The sequence below is a fragment of the Manacus vitellinus genome, unplaced genomic scaffold (assembly GCF_001715985.3).
Source record: "Manacus vitellinus isolate BGI_N305 unplaced genomic scaffold, ASM171598v3 scaffold_58_pilon, whole genome shotgun sequence".
NCBI lineage: Eukaryota > Metazoa > Chordata > Aves > Passeriformes > Pipridae > Manacus > Manacus vitellinus.
In genome coordinates this window covers 1119886-1138034 of record NW_021940671.1, presented here as the reverse complement: position 1 = coordinate 1138034, position 18149 = coordinate 1119886, and the positions used below count along the sequence as shown (strand labels likewise).

At 48.1% G+C, this 18149-nt stretch overlaps 1 protein-coding gene and 1 long non-coding RNA gene across 4 annotated transcripts in view; one reads left to right on the top strand and one right to left on the bottom strand.

Annotated features, from left to right (window-relative positions):
• Positions 1 to 2457: 2457 nt before the first annotated feature.
• LIMK2 (LIM domain kinase 2) overlaps positions 2458 to 18149 on the top strand; it is a 29390-nt gene continuing 13698 nt past the window's right edge. The window contains exons 1-3 of one of the 3 annotated variants that reach the window (XM_018081956.2): positions 2458 to 3117; positions 16553 to 16688; positions 17943 to 18052. In XM_018081956.2, coding sequence (XP_017937445.1) covers positions 2999 to 3117; positions 16553 to 16688; positions 17943 to 18052 — 365 coding nt within the window. In that variant the 5' untranslated portion in view covers positions 2458 to 2998. Of the gene's footprint in view, positions 3118 to 9776; positions 10030 to 11259; positions 11649 to 16552; positions 16689 to 17942; positions 18053 to 18149 lie in introns of those variants that run through there. The other 2 variants (XM_029963279.1, XM_008925757.3) reach the window with 2 other exon arrangements.
• LOC108641255 lies at positions 12018 to 14852 on the bottom strand. The gene is made up of 3 exons (XR_001921874.1): positions 14767 to 14852; positions 14311 to 14519; positions 12018 to 13383 (listed from the first exon to the last, which is right to left on the bottom strand). It is a non-coding gene; the product is annotated as an uncharacterized LOC108641255 (long non-coding RNA).

The following is an 18149-nucleotide window of genomic DNA, read 5'->3' as shown; positions in this document are numbered from 1 at the left end:
CCCCGGTGTGCTTTTCTATGTACCCCTGCCCCGCACCCGCCCGCACACGGCCCGGACGGCTCGGTTAGTGCGTTACCGTTCTTCCTTCTCCTCCTCCTCCTCACTAATTTTCACTGTTGTGAAAGTGATTTAGAATTAAAAAACAAAAATGGTTTTACATTGACCGGAGTGCGCCGCCGTTCCTTCGCGGGGCCGGGCAGCGGCGCGCGCGGCGCGCCTCCCTCAGGGGGCCGGGGGCGGGGCCTGCTCGCCGCCGCGCCCGCCACGGCACCTGCGGTGGCGGGGCCGGGGGCGCCAGCACGTGCTGTCATTGGCCGCCAGCGCGGAGGGCGGGGCGACCGGGGCGGGGCGGCGCGGGATGGCGGGCCAGCGGCGGGCGGGCGGTGCCGATTGGCCCGCGGGGAGGGTAGGAGGGCGGGGCGCGCGCGCTTGCGGAGCGCGGGAGGCGGGTACAGCTGCGCGCGGACCGCTGGCGAGGGCGCGGAGCGGGCGCGCCGGGCGCGGGATGGAGCCGCTGCCAGCGTGAGCTTCGGACCGCGGCCGGCCGCGCCGCGCCCCCGCGGAGGGGCCGCCCTCGCACCACGGGCGCTGCGTGCGCGCGGTCACGAGGCGAGCGGCTCCCCCCCGGTCCGTTATGCGGGCGCCGGTGCGTCGTTTGTGCCGCGAGGAGGCACCTGCGGGGTCGGCTGGGCCGCTGCCTTCGGAGCCCTGGTCCTGGCCGGGTGTCAGCCCGTGTCCGGATAGGCGGGCTGCAGCCGGCCCGCTGGTTCCATCCACCGCGTCGCGGCTCCACGCGCGGCGCGGGGTTCCCGGAGTCCCGGTGCAGCGAACCCCGCGGGGAAGCGATGAGAGCGTGGGCCGCAGCCCGCCACGCGGGTCCTGCAGCGCGGGTGCCGCCGACGCCCGGCTGCCCTCGGCCCGTGTCCCGCTCGGGTCCCGCTGTCGCCCCCGGGGCTCGCCGGTGCCCCGCCGGGGCCGCCTCCTCGCTTGGCCGCCCCTCAAAACATTCCTGCCGTCCTGGGGGACCCGGCAGGACCTGCTACATTGATTATGTCCGTTTGCCTTTCCTTCGCGCCGTTTCCTGCTCTGTTTTGTTCATTTCCGTCGTTTCTCCTGGATACTGAACAGTTTCGGTCGGATTTAGGACTGTTCGTTTCCGTTCTGAGCTAATCAGCCTTCCCAGGGACGCTCAAACAAATGTGGCACCGCAGCAGCGTCAGGCGGCTGCTGCCGGGGCTCGGGAGCTCGTGGGTCAAGTCCTGTGTGATGGTTGTGGAGGAATCTGTTGCTTTTAGTGAGGTGTGGCATAGTCCTCGGTCTTTACATGGCTTTAACGGGATCCGCTGACCACACTGACATGTGTTCCTTGTGCTGGTGGCACTGAAGGGGGGGCGTGGAGCTGCAGGGTGTCTGGTTTGCAGGTGGTTTTGGCCTGCAGCAATTCCACAAGTTCAGCTGACTTACAGGGCTTGCCCTGCTTGGAGAGGAGAGTCTCTGCTGCCTGTACACGCAGGTACACGCACGTGTGGCTTTACCTTTTATTCCCAAGCCCGTTTGGCATGCTGAAAGCAATCTGCTTTATAGAAGAACACTGGTAGTGCCAGCTTTTTCCAAGTTTCTCCTAACCCTTACTCTGCTGTGCAGGTCTGAGTTCAGGTGCAATTCTTGGTGTTCTGGAGAGCAGGAGGGCACAGGAGCAGGTGCTCCCAGGTGTGGAGCTGATGCCCGGTTGGGAACAGAAGTGGCAACTTACACCACATGTCCCGTTTGAATGAATCCTCTGAGCCCTGCAGTCTGCAGGGAGATGTTTCTGGGTGCTGCCAGTCTGCTGGAGAGAGTGGTGCCTGTGGCTGAGCAACAAGTGGTTTTCCTCCTAAATCACTACTTGTGTAAAACATGCAAGATCTTCACCTTGGTTAATTTTAAACACTGTCGCTGACCTACACGGTGGGGTCAAAGTGCATGGAAGGCTGGTGGCTTCTGTTTTGTCTACCTTCAAGGAACTTAATGATGGTATTGACTTGCCTGAGCAACTACCGAGTTGTAACGTTCTTTGGAAAATGGAAGTTCGTGGTTTGTGGTTTTCCTTCTCTAAGTGCACTTTTTTCCTTATGCAGCCCTTAATGCAAGCAAACTGTTGGTAGCAGGAAGAAACAGGTTTGAGATCTGCTCAGCACATGCTCACTGTGCCCTCCTGTGCTCATCCAGATCCCTGACTCTTTAGTATGCCCGCACTGCTGTTGGGATTTGGGATAGCATTTATCTGTGTGCCAAATGCTCTTTGTGCACAGGCTTTCATTCTGTTTTCCTAGCTTGCCTGCATCTAAGGAACCAGCTCTGGGGCTTTCTGGCAGTCCTAGCAGAAACTATTATAACTCTATTATAACTATTTTAAGTATTTTCTGAAAGGGCAATAGGCCAGTAGCATCACTCTCTCTTCCTAAGTCTGACAGTAGCCTGGTGTTGGCTGTACAGCCTCTACAGGAATATTCATTCAAGTGGGTAATTCCTTCCCGGTAGTCAAGTTGTTCTCTACTGAATAAAGTTTGCCTTTCCTTTCTTTCAGTTCTGGGAAATCCATTTAATTATACAAATGAGAGCAAACGCTGTGTGCTGAGTCAGTGGTGTGGGGGAAGCAGCAGCGTGGCTTCCTGGCCTAGTGTCGTTCTCTATGGGAATTGTTGTACTGGAGCAGCCAGCCTTCCTGAAATCTCTGCTTTAGCAGAGCTATAACTGAGCTGGTTTATGTGGAAAGTCATATTGCTTCCTTCTCCAGAATGTGAAGGAGCATATGTCATGTCTGAAGAAAAAAAAAAGTAATATCTAAGATGTCAGAGTTTGATTTGGGAGCTCCACTCTCATGAGTTACAGACTGCCTGGTGTTGATTTAGCTTTCCAGGTGTGAAGACTTTCCTGCCAGTTAATTAATTTAAGGTTATTCTTTAAGAGGGAGGCAGCATTCCTTGTTTTCTCTGATGTAAACTGGTTGCTGTTTGTCATGTTATCCCTGCATGCAGGTGAAGAAGTCTGGAGATGTCTGGGATGTGGGGACAGCATCGCTGCCGGGCAGCGCCTCTACAAGACTGTCAACGAAGCCTGGCACATCTCCTGCTTTCGGTAGGTAAAGCTTTGGCCTGTTAAACCCTCCTCGTGCTGTTCCACTGGCTTGGGACCTGGTGCTGAAGTACCTGAGTGAAGTACCAACATAAACCAGGAGCTGTCCCTGTGGTCTCTGTGCCTGAGCTGTTCTGAGCCCTTGTTTTCCAATGTCCCTCAGGGACCAGTGTCCGGTCCCAGCATCAGTCAGACACTGCCTGGCAGAGGGCGGCTGTGCTGACGCACACGGGATAAAGTGCAAATAAAAGCTCTGATTTACTGGTGGCAGCAGAAGCCATGGGCTGCACACTTGCCTTCAGCTGCATTCCAAAGTAGTGCCCAGGCAATTTGCATAGCCTGTTGCTTTGTCCATATGTGGCAGGTGCATGGTGTTATCAGGGTGCTGATACAGGGGAGGGAGGGCAGGGAGATCTTGCCTTTGGCTTTCTCTCCTTTTCAGACACTTAAGACAGACAAACTTCTGAAATCTGTTGGATAATGTTGCTATCAGCAAGGAAAAAAAGGGATATCTGCCATGGGTTTTTCTGGTGGTAGGAGTAATGCCCCTTGTTAGTGTTTCATGAATATTCAGTCCAGTTTTCATGCCCCAGAACCACGTTTCTGAAGAGGCCTGTACTTTTGAGAGGGGTTGAATACCTGCAGCTTCTACTGGCTTCTGTGTTGGCTTGGGTCTGGAGAGGCTAATGTTTTGGATACTGTCAAAGAAAATGGGGGGAGAGGAAGCCAAAGTGTGGCTTTGGAGGAATGTTTGCTGTGCCAAGATAAGCATCTACTGTCCTGTTAAAAGAACAAAATACCCCAACTTTGTTGAAGTGAGGATTATGGTTATTGGTATATTTAAAAGAAAGAAAACATCTCATGCTGCCAAAGCAGTGCTGGCTCTGTTGATTTGAAAATGCTGTGAGTTACAATGTGACATTAATAATCACAATTACAGCTTGATATCTTGACAAATCCCAGTATTTTGGGTTTGAGTGTTCATGTTTAGCTATACTGAGGCAGCTTGTCTTATTCCTGGTTTTTTCTTCTCCCTAAAGAACTAGTATCCTGTTGTTGAGCTTCCCTAGATTCTGCTAGTAGCCAAACTCAAAGTTGTGTGTGCTGGAAGTCTGTCTTTCTTGGATGTATTTCTCTTGTGGGTCTTGACTTGCAAATGTCTTGGTGCTTCTTGCTCTTGGGGCTGTCAAGGTGGGGAACAGCTGAGCTGGAGGCAAATCCTGCCCTTGGGGCACTTCACAGAGTTTGATATCAGAGGTTGTATTGTAGAGTGGAAGTTTGGTGGTTGGTTCTGGGTTGGTTTGTTTTCTGCAAGTGAAGACACCAACTTTCCTCCTGAGCTGTGTAATAACCGTTTGCATTTTCTGAGGCACCTCTTGCACTCTGTGCTTTTGCTGAGCTCTGGCACCCGGCTGGGCTGCTGTGCTGAAAGAACAGCTGGAATCTGCAGCAAAGGAAGCTGCCCTTCCCTTTTTCCTACTTCCAGGAGAGGACTGTGCACAAAAAGAAGTTTCCAGTTTGCCCTGTGTTCCTCCTTTTCTTCTGTTGTCCCCAGACCATGCTGAGCAGCAGTCTCGTGCTCGATATCCCAAAGCCAAACTTTAGAAAGGCTCTGAGGGAAGGAGCCTTTGGCAGCTGGGAGCTGTGAGTTCCGGCAGCCCTTGTGGAGTGTTTTTTACAGTCTTCCTGTGGATTAGCTGACTCCCTGGCCTGGCACATAATTTCTCTAATGCTGATTGGCACCGCTCCAGGCTCGTTAGCTCTGTTTATTCTTGGTCAGGCTTGGCTCTGGCAGGAGCTGACGTACATCCATGTCTCTGAGGATTTAAGTTTTTGTCACTTCCCTCCTTCCTCCAACTGCCTGTGCAGGAGCTTTGTCTCTGGAACCTGCGTTTTCTCTGCTGTGGCTTGAGGGACCAGCAAATCCCTGTTCGTGTATGTGGGATATTTTAAACTGTTCCTTGGCCAGCTGCTCCTTAGGCTCGAATCCGCTGGGCTGGATCTGGCTGAGGACGTTTCTTAGACGTTTGTGTCACGATGTCTGTTGTGAATTAACTCTGAATGTACTTTTGTGCCTCTGAACTCTGTTGAGGCAGCTCACACTTTCAGAGGTCACTGCTTTTCACGGTTCAACTGGATTTGGAAATTGCATTGCACAGAACTTCAAACATTACACCAAGAAAAGGAAGGAGAGAAGTGGCAAAGTACCTTTTTCCTAGGGCTGGATCACTTTTACCTCAGGGGATTATTGGAAGAGCTTTTTTTGGCCCAGAGTTTGCTGGTTTTATTGTTTTCAGTCCCAACTTTTTTCCATATTACGAAATAGAAGGTAATACCCTGAATTATACCTTTGAATAAAGTGTTATTACCAGTTTTTATTTTTGGTGGTTTGTGTTGGTTTTGTTTTCCCACTGTTAATGACAAATGAAATTGAAGACAATTCCCACTTTCTGTAGGGATATTGCATATTTGAATTGGAGTAGGATGGGATGAGAAGACCCAGGTGTGGCTGCATGGCTTTATCTTAAGGATACAGTATTTGTTAAAAATCCAGTTTTGATTATTTGAAAACCACAGATTCAGATTCAACCTGTAGACTACATGCAGATGGAAAATGCTTTTGAATACATATGAAGAAAATAATTGGAAATGGTGGTTGGAATTCCTACTGTAGCAGGGTGCTTAAGAACTTTTTTAGGAAGGAAGAGAGCTGAGGTTCAGTTCCTTCCTAACCATGAAATAACAGAGGATGTATATTACTGTGGTCTATAAAATAAATCTAATTTAAGTAGCCAAGCAACACAGACTTGCAGCAGAAATCTCAACCAAAAGCCAAACCCTGAAAAACTGTTCACAGTACATATATCTTCAGCAAAAGTAACAGAAGGTGATGAATTAATGATGATTTTACAGTTACAGATTTAAAAATATACCAGTTAGTTTATACCAAAACCAGCTAATTAAAAGCTGAAACACCATCAGGAGTTTGAAGAGCAGAAAAGCTCATCTTCCTTTTTTTTTTTTTCTTCCCAGAAGAGGAAAGGGAACCAGAAAAGATTTGTATGAATCCAAAATTTTTCAGTACTAGGTCTAAAGCACTGGAGATGATGGTGAGCAGAAACTATTAATCCAGTTTGAACAAATATTTCCTTTTTGCTTAATACAACAGATTTTTATGGATATGCAATGCAATGTGACCTCAGGAAAAATTGTCATGGCTTTCTGTTTCCTTATGACATAATTTGTGACTACCTTAAAAGTATAAACAACTGTGTGGCCAAAAGGTGTAAGTTTTTGGTATCTGACTAAATATATATTAAGTATATTTATACTGGTCACATTTAAGTGATTGTAAGCAGTAAATTGACTTTGCTGTAGAAAATTTTGGCTGAAATTAAATAGCCTTGAAATAGTTAAGAAATTGTTTAAATTATTGTTTAAATGAAATCTAAAGTAATAAACCAAAATTTGTTTAAGTCACAGCAAAAACTGCCTTATTACCTGGAGTTAAATTAGTTCCCTGACAGGCTGTTTAGGGTTCAGGTGCTTGCACTCTTTTTGGATGTGTTGCTCCATTTCAGTCCCTGTTAACCTTTATTGGGGCAGGAGACTAAAACACAAGGACTGTTGTAACCACCAGAGGGTTGTTCTCTCTGAATGGATACTTTGAAAAAATGGAGCAGTGTTGGCAGAGTGCAGGAGAACTCCTGGCTCTGTCTCCTGCTGGTATTCTTTAGTGAATTTGAAACCAATCCTCCTTTTGACCATTTCTCGGTAGTGGAACAAGGTTAAAAGTAGATTCTTCCCAGAATCCCTCGTCTCTGCAGTGTGACAATTGTCCATGGTCGGAAAACAGCCCTGGATTAGCTCCCTGTGCATCCAGGGGATGCCCTAAGCTCCAGGCTGCTGAGCAGAAAGAGAATCACTATTAATTTGCCAGCTCTGGTGATTTGATTGTCTTACACAGATGCAGTTCTCCTATACTGAATGCCATTTTTTTTCTATACTAAGTGCTATATTTTGTGTGTTACGGAAATATTTGTTTGCTCAGCAAAACTTAGTAAATCACTTTGATTCTTTTTACATTTGGGGGCAGGGGAAGGTAAGCCAGGCAAACTTGTGTTAAGACTGTATATAGTTAAACCTGGTTTAGGGGGGCAGGATAAACTAGATGACTTCTGAGGGTATTTTTTTAAATCTGTGTTCTGTTTTAGTATATCCTCTAACCATGAACTTACATTTGAAGCAAGTAATTTCTGTGGCTTAGGAAAGATCAAGAAATTGGTCAGTTAATCTCCAGTCACTGTAGGGTTTGGTCTCCCTTACTGTTTACTAGCACTTAATTATCCTCGGTATTAAAACCTTTGGCACAATCTTCAGAAATCCCCTGTGTTGCAATTTAAATCAATTTTTTTCTAGACATGGTCACAGAAAACAAGCTTTTCCCCCTGCTTCTGTTATCCACATAACCTTTTCCAGAAAGCAGCAATCGTGTCTCCCATCAGTTCCTCCCAGACAAAAGAAACCCTGGACTTACTTTTTTTCTCCAGACCGTATTTTCTGGACTTTAGATCACTTCTGTTGGTTCAAATTGGCACAGGCCTTCATTTTCCAAAAGCAGCTTCCTGCCCTAAAAACAAATGGATGGATATGAAGCACAAATGTAGAAATGTGGACACGTGAAGATGTAAGCAAAGGTATATATTAAATTAATTTAAATTGTGGGGATGTTTGGTGCTTTGAATCTTCCTTTAGCTTTTCAACTGTAAGCACAGGGCAGGTTTGTACACAGAGCAGCTGAATTTGAGAGCAGGGCAAAGATCAGTAGTAACAAAAGGCAGCTGAATTAAGGTAGAAGTAGGAAGAAAAGAATCTCCTCCTCTTCCCTGTCTTCTCCAGTTTCTGGCAGTTACAGAAAGCTAATGACAGGGCCTCAGAGGTGAGAGCTCTCCACTAATCCTGCAGACTCCTGGGAATGCTGCTTTGGTGTCTTCATCAGCATTGAAATTCGCCAGCTCACTTTCAGATTCAGGGAGAAATAGTTGCCTCTTAGTGCACAAATCACCAGGACTGTTGAAGAGTTCACAGATTCAAAGGAACAATGAAGCACTTTGCAGGTGGCCACATTCCTCAGGGGAGTCTCTCAGCTGCGGGACATCGATGACCACCCTTTATGTTTAAGGAGGAATGGGGCATTCCAATCCAAACTTTCTTTTAGTTGTCTCGGCAGCTTGTCCTTTGGGGCACTGTTATCAGAGCATTATCACATCAAGGTAACTGGAATTACTCACACAGCCCAGACTGTGGTGGGCTTTCCACAGGAGTGAGAGGGGATCCTTCCCCGAGGAGTTCAGCGTTCTGCACAGACCCAGGAGTGAGGATGCAGTGGTGGAAGTGCCGGTGTTACTGCCATTTGTGCAGAAGTCACTGCTCCCCAAGCCATATATAACCTATGAGGTACCAGTAGGTTGAATTTCTTTGGTTTGCTTCTCAGCCCACACACATTCAGGAGATCTGCAGCCATTGGGTGAGTGTGGTGCAGGTTAAAATCCTGTCTCCACCCTAATGTTGTGTTTAGTGATGTGAGGCACCCAGAAGCCTCACTGTTGTTCTGAGGTTGTGCTGGTGCTTAGCAGTAATGCAGCGATGGAGGTGGGCTTCGCTTCACTGTTTGTTTAATTTACTCAGGATCCCTGGGCAGGAGCTCTGGGAGGTACGTGCAGATCCAAACGAGATTGGTTTCAGGAGCTGACTCTTTCAACAGCAGCAAAGCACGTGTTGCATGTAAGTGCCTTGGAATTGCAGTGAGGTGTTGGGATTGTACTGAAGTATTTGGAATGGCTCCAAACTGCGCCCATGCTGAGAGAAAGGCTGGCTGCAGACTCCTCTTCCCCGGTCCCACACATATCCAAGTGCCTGTCTGTGCCAGGATAAATTTGTGTGTCTTAGGGCTGGTGGATGTGCTGAGCAATACATCTGTTTGCAGACATGCAGGAGCTGTGTGGTGAAGAGGGTGTTGAGAGCTTCAGCCCAACCCCAGCTCTGTTAAGATATACCTGCTGTACCACAGTAGCTGTGTGCTGCACTTCCGTGGGGATAAATCTAATGCCTGCGACTCAGTTGATGATAAATATCATGTAAGTCATTGTCGAGGTTTTTCATGTGTTCCTTTTTATTTATTACAGCCCTTCTGGCAAAAGTTACTGCACAATTGTAAACCATAATGAGGAAAACAACTCCCTCCCGTGATTGCAACCTGTTTGTAGTGGAAATGGTGTCAGCGTTTGCCAGAGAGAAAATGCTGATATCTGACTTCACCTGGTGAAAAAGAAGTTTGCTTTGCTGCATGGTGGCCCCCCAGAAATGACATAGAAAAAGTCCTCTCTCCTCACCACCTGTTTATCAGCATTTTTGAAGTACAGTCATTCTGGCAGGAATTCAGATCTAGAGTGTAGGAACACATTAACACCTTTTCCAGAGCCCTTTTATCAGAGACATTGTGTTCTCAAATAGGTCATAGAGACAACAGAAAAGGCAAGAAGTAACAAGAGAATGCTGTGTAGCCAAAAGTAACTTACTGGCTGCTGCTGCTGGGGCTTGCTGCAAAAGTAAAATCATTTTGATAAGATGTTTCCTGTTTAAATAGACATTTGACTATGTGTCCTTTGGCTTTAAGGAAGTCTTAAACAAAATCCTTTCCTAGTTGCTTAGCTGTCTGGGTGGTTTTTATTACTTTGAAGTTGGGCTTTATCTGCTGGCTTCATTCACAGACTAGCTGGCTGCTTATCACATCTGTGGATCAAATCTTCAAAGGTTTTGTCTGAAGAGTTGGGATTTATGAGGTCACGTGGAATCCCCCTTGGAGGGCGTTCAGCCCATGGCAGCAGAATTGCGGGGCAAAGCTTTTGTCTGTAGGTGAGGCGGGCGGGAGGGCCCGGCAGGCGCTGGGGGTCTGTGCGCGGTGGGGAGGTGCCGGTGGCCGGGGAAGCGCTGGACTGCGAGCGCTGGCCCCTTTTCAGCACGCAACATATAGAGAATGTGGGAGACCAGAGCGCATTCCTAGACACAGACTCACCGTGTTGCTGCTTCCAGTCGAGCTGTGTGAAATGTCAGAAGGAATTAGACCCGTGCTGGAACTGCCGAGCACATCGGGCTCTGCAGCACTGTGCTTTTACAGCCAGGCTTACAAACTGCACTCGGGGGGGGAAATGGGGACACTTTTTTCCCTTCCGAAAGGTGCCTGCTTATTAAAAGTTAAAAAAAAAGGGGGGAGAGGGGGGAATAAAAAAAAAAAAAAAAAAAAGCTGCCTGGCTTTCTGCTTACTTCAACAGCGAGCAGCAGCTGTCAAGTCTGCAGCCAAGCCTGCCTTGTTCCAGCCCCAAGCGTCCCTGGAACAGTGTGCCAGCTGAGACGAGCATCTCCAGGAAAAGCACACTGGAGCGCTCTTGCCGCTGGAACTGAGCACGGTTTGCAGGCTCTGTTCAGGCATGCCAGGCTTTGCTGACTGTACAGAAAGGGGCAGGCTCGGTGCAGCAGCACATGTTTGGTGCATTTCTGAGTGTCTTGCGAGCAGCTTTAGCTGATTAGGTCACTAGAGATCATGCTTGGCTTCAGACGAGCACAATGATACAACTGTATGTGCTGCGAGCGGGAGAGAGTGCTCTGTGCTGATTTATACCTCAGCTTCCAGTCAGGAGACGAAGATTAGGTTAAAGGATTGTGATGATCTCTGTTAAAACAGTGTTGGAAAGGAAGCTATTTTTCTTTGGCTGCAGCACACTGTGAGTTACCTCCTGCAGGAGGGTGAAGGCATTGTAGGTGCTGTGAAGGCAGTACAACCCCACTCACTGTGCGGGGTTTAGGAATGTTTATAGTAAACGTTAATTTGATGTGTTTGGAGATGCGGCTCGTTGTCTTCCTTGGCTTCTCCGTCAGAATGTGCCGCTGCTGCAAAGAGAAGCTTCACGTGTTTGTGCTTGTATCCTGTGGCCAAAGCCGCTCTCTTTCAGCACTGAATCCGCAGCCCCTCTTTGGGTCAGAGCTCCACCCCTGTGAAGGAGCAGAGCCTGTTGAGGCTCTGGAGCCGCCGCTGTCCGCCTGCCATGGCTCCTCCTCCCCTCCCACCCTTGGGTGGAACCAGGGAAGGGAAAACTTGACAATAGTTAGCAGGCAGCAGAGCTCGCAGGAACCACTGCAGCAGCATGTCCAACTAGCCCGGTTAGCAGGGATTCTGTCCTTCCCGAGGTGCTGCTGCTGCGGAGTGCGGGAGGAGATGGTTATAGCCATGGGAGCCAGGAAAAGTCTGAAAAGGAATGAGCAGCCGAGAGACCTGGCATTCCTTGGGCAGCTTCAAAGAGAGGTGAAGTATCTGAATCAGCGCAAGAGTAAATGAGCCCTGGCTGCTGCCATGTTGGCAGAACAGAGCTGTTCAGAGGCAGTTGGACGAGTTTGTGGCTGAGCCGGTTTATCCAGTGTTGAAGATGGGAAGTTACTTGTCTGCCCCAGCTTACTTCGCTCCCAAGGATCCCTTTCGGTAAGTGTTGCCCAGGATTAGCGCTGGACCCTCCAGAGTGTTGTTTTCCCTCCTGTGATGGAATCCTAAAGCGTCAGTGTGTGAAGAACGAGGTCAATGCTTGTGTGCCGGGAACAGCCGGCCTCAAACTGGGATCCTGTGTGGCTTTGAGGAGGCAACAGGGGAGATTCTTGCTGCCAACCCTTTCCCAGCTCTGGGCTGGAGGGAGCGGCTCCAGAGTGTGTGCAGCCCAGGCAGGCTCCCCCTCAGGGAGCACGAGATGTGCCACTGTGCCCAGTGCCCCGTGCTTTGCTCACTGGCACAGGAATGAGATTACTGTGGCTGCTGCTGCTTCTCTTCCAAAGCTCCTTGTGCCTGGGCACAGCACAGGGTGAGCTGAGGTGCTGCTGTGGGAGTGCAGGAAGGTGATGTAACCTGCAGCGAGGCAGCACATAATCCTGTTTGAGAAAAGAAATCAGGTACTTCTCGAGTAACTAGGGATGAGCAGCACACTTCCCTTACGTGGAAAGGGTTCTTCTGGGATATTTTGGTTTATTCAATTTTTATTTGTTCTAGGTCCAGTTGAACAAATGAGGCTCGAGAAAGGTGATAGCTCCAGAATAAGGCTTTGATTGCGTTGCATCTCCGTGGTGAGAACAGTTAGTGAGGCTGAACACAGCCGGGCTGGTGACTGATGTGCTGATGAGGTGGATGGATGAGGAAAAGCACAGCTTGCACTTTCATTGTCTTCCTCCTATCCCCTCTGCTCGGATTTGCTTGTTATTGATCCTGTTCTGCAAACACTTTTGTGCTGATTTGGGAGTAAGGAGCCTTTTGTTGAAGCGGTCTAGGACAGGAGTAAATATTGGTGTGCATTTGCTGAGCTTCTTTAGGCAACTTTCTGAAACAGCATCTGCTTTCAGAAGAGGGAAAGTGAGCAGACATTCATTATTTGTAATATGTGTAGGGTATTGTGCTAAGCCATAGATACACCTTCTCCTAAATGTGTGGAAATGGTTTTGCACAGTCAGAGCTTAAACACTCTGTCTTACAGTATTCTGTTTTCTCGTATCCGTTTTTCCCTGTCTGGTGTCTCTTACGTGGGCAGTGCACACACTCCTGCTGAGCCCGGGTGAGCCTTTGGGTCAGCTGCAGGCTGGGGCTGTGCTTTATCCTGCAGCTTTCTGTCTGTGTGACTGTGCTCCCCCAGCTCTGCCGGCAGGATTGGAACCAGGGCTCTCCCGAGCCTGTGTAGCGTTAACTGATCCGGCCTGACAGTGAGTGTGAGGGGGGCATTTTGTTAATGAGCCCTTCTCAAAGGGATCTGTCTCTTCAGTGCCAGGGAAGTCTTTGCTTCCATGAGGGTATTGGCTTTCATCTAGCTGTAAAAGAGATGCCACATCAGTTGAAACCGGGCTGGTTACCTGTTGTGACCTGATCCTCCTGCCACCCCCCCAAAACCGAGAGTCCGTCCAGCAGCGATTTGTGAACTCTTTCTGCACCTGCTGTGCTGCAGATCACCACAACTCAGCACTGCACCCAAATGCTGCCTGGGGTTCCTGAGGGATGGCTGTGGGAGGCAGATTAATTTATTTTGTATAGCCAAGGCTGGGAAGTGAAGAATCATAATGTCTGGTCTGTATAATGAGAGCAGGGTTCTGTGGCTCTGAAAATGGTGGCTGGGCAGCAAGAGGAAACACGTCAGGTATGGCTGGTACCAGTCCTCCATGAAACTTGATTGCCATGGTTTGTTACTCTGTAATGAGAACAGCAAATCATCGAGGAAAAGATTAGTGGTTTCTAATCTATAAAAGATTAGCATGGAGGAGCATGAAATCTTCCTTTCTTTTGGTCGTGGTGACTGGCAAAGGGTAGCTTGCTAAATACTTGCAGCAGTAGTTGTGTTCCTGTCTCAGCTGATGTGACCCCTGCTGCAATGCCACAGCTCTAGTGAGGAGGGAAAGGAAGAAGCTGTATCTCCTGTGATAAAATTCTGACATGATAACATTCAACAATCTCTTCAGTGAGAGCTGTGTGGAACAACCACGTGATGCTTTTATCATTTGGGCCGAGGCACTGAAACCATACCTGTGCTGTCAGCCAGTGTCCCACACCTGTCAAACCTAAAGCCTGTCCTAGGTTCCAGAATGCATGGTACGTAACAAAGGTGCTGCTTGGCATTGGGGGCTGCAGCCTTGTCCTGTTGCTGGCAGAGATTAAGGAAGCAGCCAGTTAGGCCCATTCCCAGCATCCAGCCTCTCTGGGACTCTGTTCCTCTTGCCTCATTGCCCAGGGTGGGGTTCTGAGCCTTAAGCTGCAAACTTGTCCTGCCCAGATTTGTTTAATTACATAGCAAAGAACTGACTGCTTGCTGGCTCCACCTCCTCACCTTCGTTTTGCTATGGGTGTGTTTCACATTAGATACCAGTGCTTATTTCCGGATGGAAGCAAAAAAACCCAGGTACTGTGAGGTTGAATCAAACCATGGAGAAGTAGAAGAGAGGTAAAGGAAAGACAAATGCACATAATCCCCTGGAGCCCACCTAAACAGAGTTGAAGTTGTGTTGCTTTTGCAGAAATTTTAGATTTTCTTAGGGAGAAAAAGGGATGGTTGAAGGTGAAATTGAAGAGGGGCAAGGAAGGGAAAGTGTTGTGCCTAAAAACAAATAAATAACTAACCCACCTGGTTGGAGAGAACTTAGACAGAAAGCCAGGTGTTGAAGTCCTGGTGGAGCAGTCTCCAGCATTGCTGTCTGCATCCTAAGTGCAGGTCTGGTCACAGCTCCCTGTTGGAAGATGTAATCACTCGTGGAGCACACACTGGTACAGGCATGCATGCAGAAGTTGGATAAGTCTGAGGGATCCGATTTGCCAGTGCTGAGCCAGATGTTCCTGCCACAAGACGATAGAAATCTTTGCTGTTAGTCTCCACTTGCTCTTTTCTCCCTCCCACTCACCCCCTTGCTCATTCAGCGAGGGGGATTTACTGCAGATGAAGCCAAAGGCCGGTGGTTGGAGGCAGAATGCACTGCCATGCCCTCTGGGTGTCCTGCATACCATGAGCAGGGTGTAACCACGGCAGTGCCCCCAGGCTGGGGCTGCAGTGATGGATGTACCACCTACAGCAGCCTTGACTTACTGCTCCCTCTGCTCCAGACAAAATTGGCAGGGCCTGTTGCACGTGCTGGAGTTCTTTCCCATCACTTGGAGGGGGGTCAGGATTTGATGCTCCTCAGCTGGGAGAACAAACACTGTATAAGCCAAATATGTTAGAAGGAGCAATCTTCCTGAGGGTAGGGTACGGCACTAAGTACTTCATGAGGTGTTTTCCCCTAAAACCAAAGGCTCTTACGAGCAGCCTTACCCGGTTGCTTTGCAGTCTCTTGAGATGGAGCAAATAACTCTCTCAGTGTTGGAGCACAACCAGCTTCACATATCATCACGCTCATTACAACTGGTGGAGTTTACAAGGAATGTCTTTGGCACAAATAAAGCTTTTGGGAAGCTTGTGAGAGGTGAAGTCAACAGTAGCTCCCATCTTAGCCTGGGAGCATGTAAAAAGTGCACCTCCAGTGCCACCAGTGACTCCAGTGCACTGGGTGCTGAGAGATGATCCCCACCGACCTAAACCCCCACCCCAGGGTAGTAACTGGGACAGGTGTTGGGGTAAGAGGCAAAAGAAACTCTTCCACCTGTGGGGAAATGACGACATTGATCCTCGAGGTGTTTCTCTGAACTGGTTATTGGTGACTAACCCGCCTGGGATCCGGCTCATGAATGGCCAACACCAGACTTATTTTCCTTTTAAAGTCTGAGAACGTGCTGCCCAGGGCTAATGAATAATCTTTGGTGATGCAACTGCTGTCTGTGCCTTATCTCTGCATTGTGTCACACCTCCGTGCTGCTGAAGAGGCAGGATTACTGTGTGTTCAGGAAGCCTGAACATCTGAGTTCTGCTTGTGATTGCTAAAAGGTATCTGCAGTAGAATTGCTGCATCTTTTTCCTTGTTTCTTTTTTTCTTTTTTTTTGCCTTTTTTTTGGGGGGGGGAGAGTTGTTTGTTTGTTTGTTTGTTGAGGAGAAGTAGATAGAGGATTAATAATGGTTGCTTGGAAATAGGAGCTGACACTGATATGTGAAGGATTTTGAGACTCCGTGAAATTAGAGAAACAGTTTTGTTTGGGATTTTTTTCCATTGCTTGCCTGTGGTGTTTATTTTCTCATGCACTATGATCAGAAGGGAGCAGTTGGTGGGGAGAGGTGGAGGACTTTTCTCAGAGGTAACTGGTGGGTGCAGTGAGTGTGTGGAGCTCAAGGGACAAACTGCTTTGAAAACTCTCCCTCAAATGCAGAGTGCTGCAGTTTACCTTTTGGGAGAGGTCTGCTTACAGAAGAATGGAAAAGCTCTCGACAAAGGTTGGTGCAAAACTGGCTTTGTGTTGCATAGGGAAGTGGATCCTGCCTCTCTGTGCCCCTTCCTAAACTGACTGAGGAGACAAGTGCTCTGGCACAAGATTGTTGATGCTACAGAAACACCAAGTAGGAACACAGCAAAGCTGTCTCTGTGCTGGGCAACGCTGTGGCTGGAAACTTGCATCCAGGAAAAGAGAGAGAGATCAGAGGAGCAAAATATAAAGCAGAATTTATAAACTTACTGGTGTGTTTTAATGTGTGGGATTTGTTTTACACTTTGGAAGCTTCTTTTCCTTTGTACTGGTGGATTCCACCTCTCCTTACAAACTTCAGGTTTGGGTGTAATTTTCAGCTGAAAGAGCATTGAGAAACAGTAGAGTTTAGTGCATCCATAGCTAGAAGAGCTGCTGGTGAGCTGCTGCTGAATGTCTGTGTTCTCCACCAGGACAGGACCTCTTTTGTTGATTTGTGACTCATTGCCAAGTGGAACTTTGTTTCTTTGTTTTCTTCAAGGTGCTCTGAATGTCAGGATCCCCTCACTAACTGGTACTACGAGAAGGATGGGAAGCTGTACTGTCACAAAGACTACTGGGGGAAGTTTGGGGAATCTTGCCATGGCTGCTCTCTGCTGATGACTGGACCTGTGATGGTAAGGACAGAAGGATTCCTGCCTGAACTCCTCAAACTTAGTTAGGTGTTGTCCTAGGTATAAAGATAACCAAATAAACTGAAGGTAACAGTCTCCTTGCTTCTCTAACCAAAGAATAGCAATGGAGACTGTGTGTGCATCTTCTAGATAAAGGATAATTTTGAATGGGGGAGCTGTGAGGATCTGAAGCATATGAACAAAGAAAGTAAAGTGCTGAAATGCACAGGCCTGAGAAGCAGAAAAGTGATTGGGGGGACATGTGTTCAGTTGCTGTAGCACAGTGAATGCCTCAGTGTTTGCACAGGGTGATTTTCCACTGCACTGTGGAATCAAACCTCTCAGCTCAGGATAAGCAGCAGGTTCTGGTTTTGGGGAATGTTGCCATCCAAGTCCCACCTGGGCTGCAGCCAGAGTGGTTTTTCAGGCTGATGGTGTCTTGAAATAGTGTTAGCCCCAATTACTTTGGGGCTTGAAGTTGCTTTTGAAGCATTGAACTCTGCCTGCACAATATGGGGCTCACCTAAATGTTCCCCTCCTGCCACAACCTTGCAAATATTTAACCTATAAAACTGTCAGGAATGAAACATGACCGTTATTTTTCTAGGGCCTAAATAAAAGCAATGTGGTACTTAGTGATACCATTGCTACCTCAAAGGGAAGCACTGAGGAACGTGCAGACAATTTCTCGTTGCCTGCAGAAGTCTTTGTAGAATACCGTCAATAAGGGAACTTCTCATAAGGAAAACAGAAAAACAGATCAATGAGTAAAAATATTCTTTAAAGGTATTTTTTTGTCTCAATCTCAGTTTGCTCTTTCTCTGTCAGCTGGCTGGTAAAGCATCTGAATTTGTGCATTGCCTGTCTGCCAAAAAAAAAGCCCTTTCAGCTTTATTAATTCAGGCGTAACATTAGTTATCTTGCCAAGAGCAACTGAACAGGAAGGTTTAATACCTTGTTTACTAGTCTCCAGCAGACTATCAAGTATTTTTGATAGCTGAGCAGCTGCCAAATATAGCAGAGGTCCCTGGGACACAAGCTTTGCTCTGCGTGCTGACATGTTTGTTTTGGAGTTCTGCAAACAAGGTGCCAAGGATGGGGCTCAGGAAAGACAGAATGGACTAATAAAACTCTCCAGTAAAAACCTGCTACTTGACTTTGAGCTGTGAATGATCTCGTTAATTAGAGAGGAAAGCAGGAGCTGCATCTGCTGATGGATTCTGGCCGTGCTTAAGTTACTCCCTCTTCTGTCTGTAGGTGGCTGGCGAATACAAGTATCACCCCGAGTGCTTCGCTTGTATGAGCTGCAAAGTGATCATCGAGGATGGGGACACTTATGCACTGGTGCAACATTCCACTCTCTACTGGTAAGAGGAGCTGCTCCCCGCTGTGTGTAAGCCCTGTTCAGCCAAATGCTACTCTAAGGAATGCCAGGAAGCTGCCTTTTGAGGGAGGGAAGAAGGA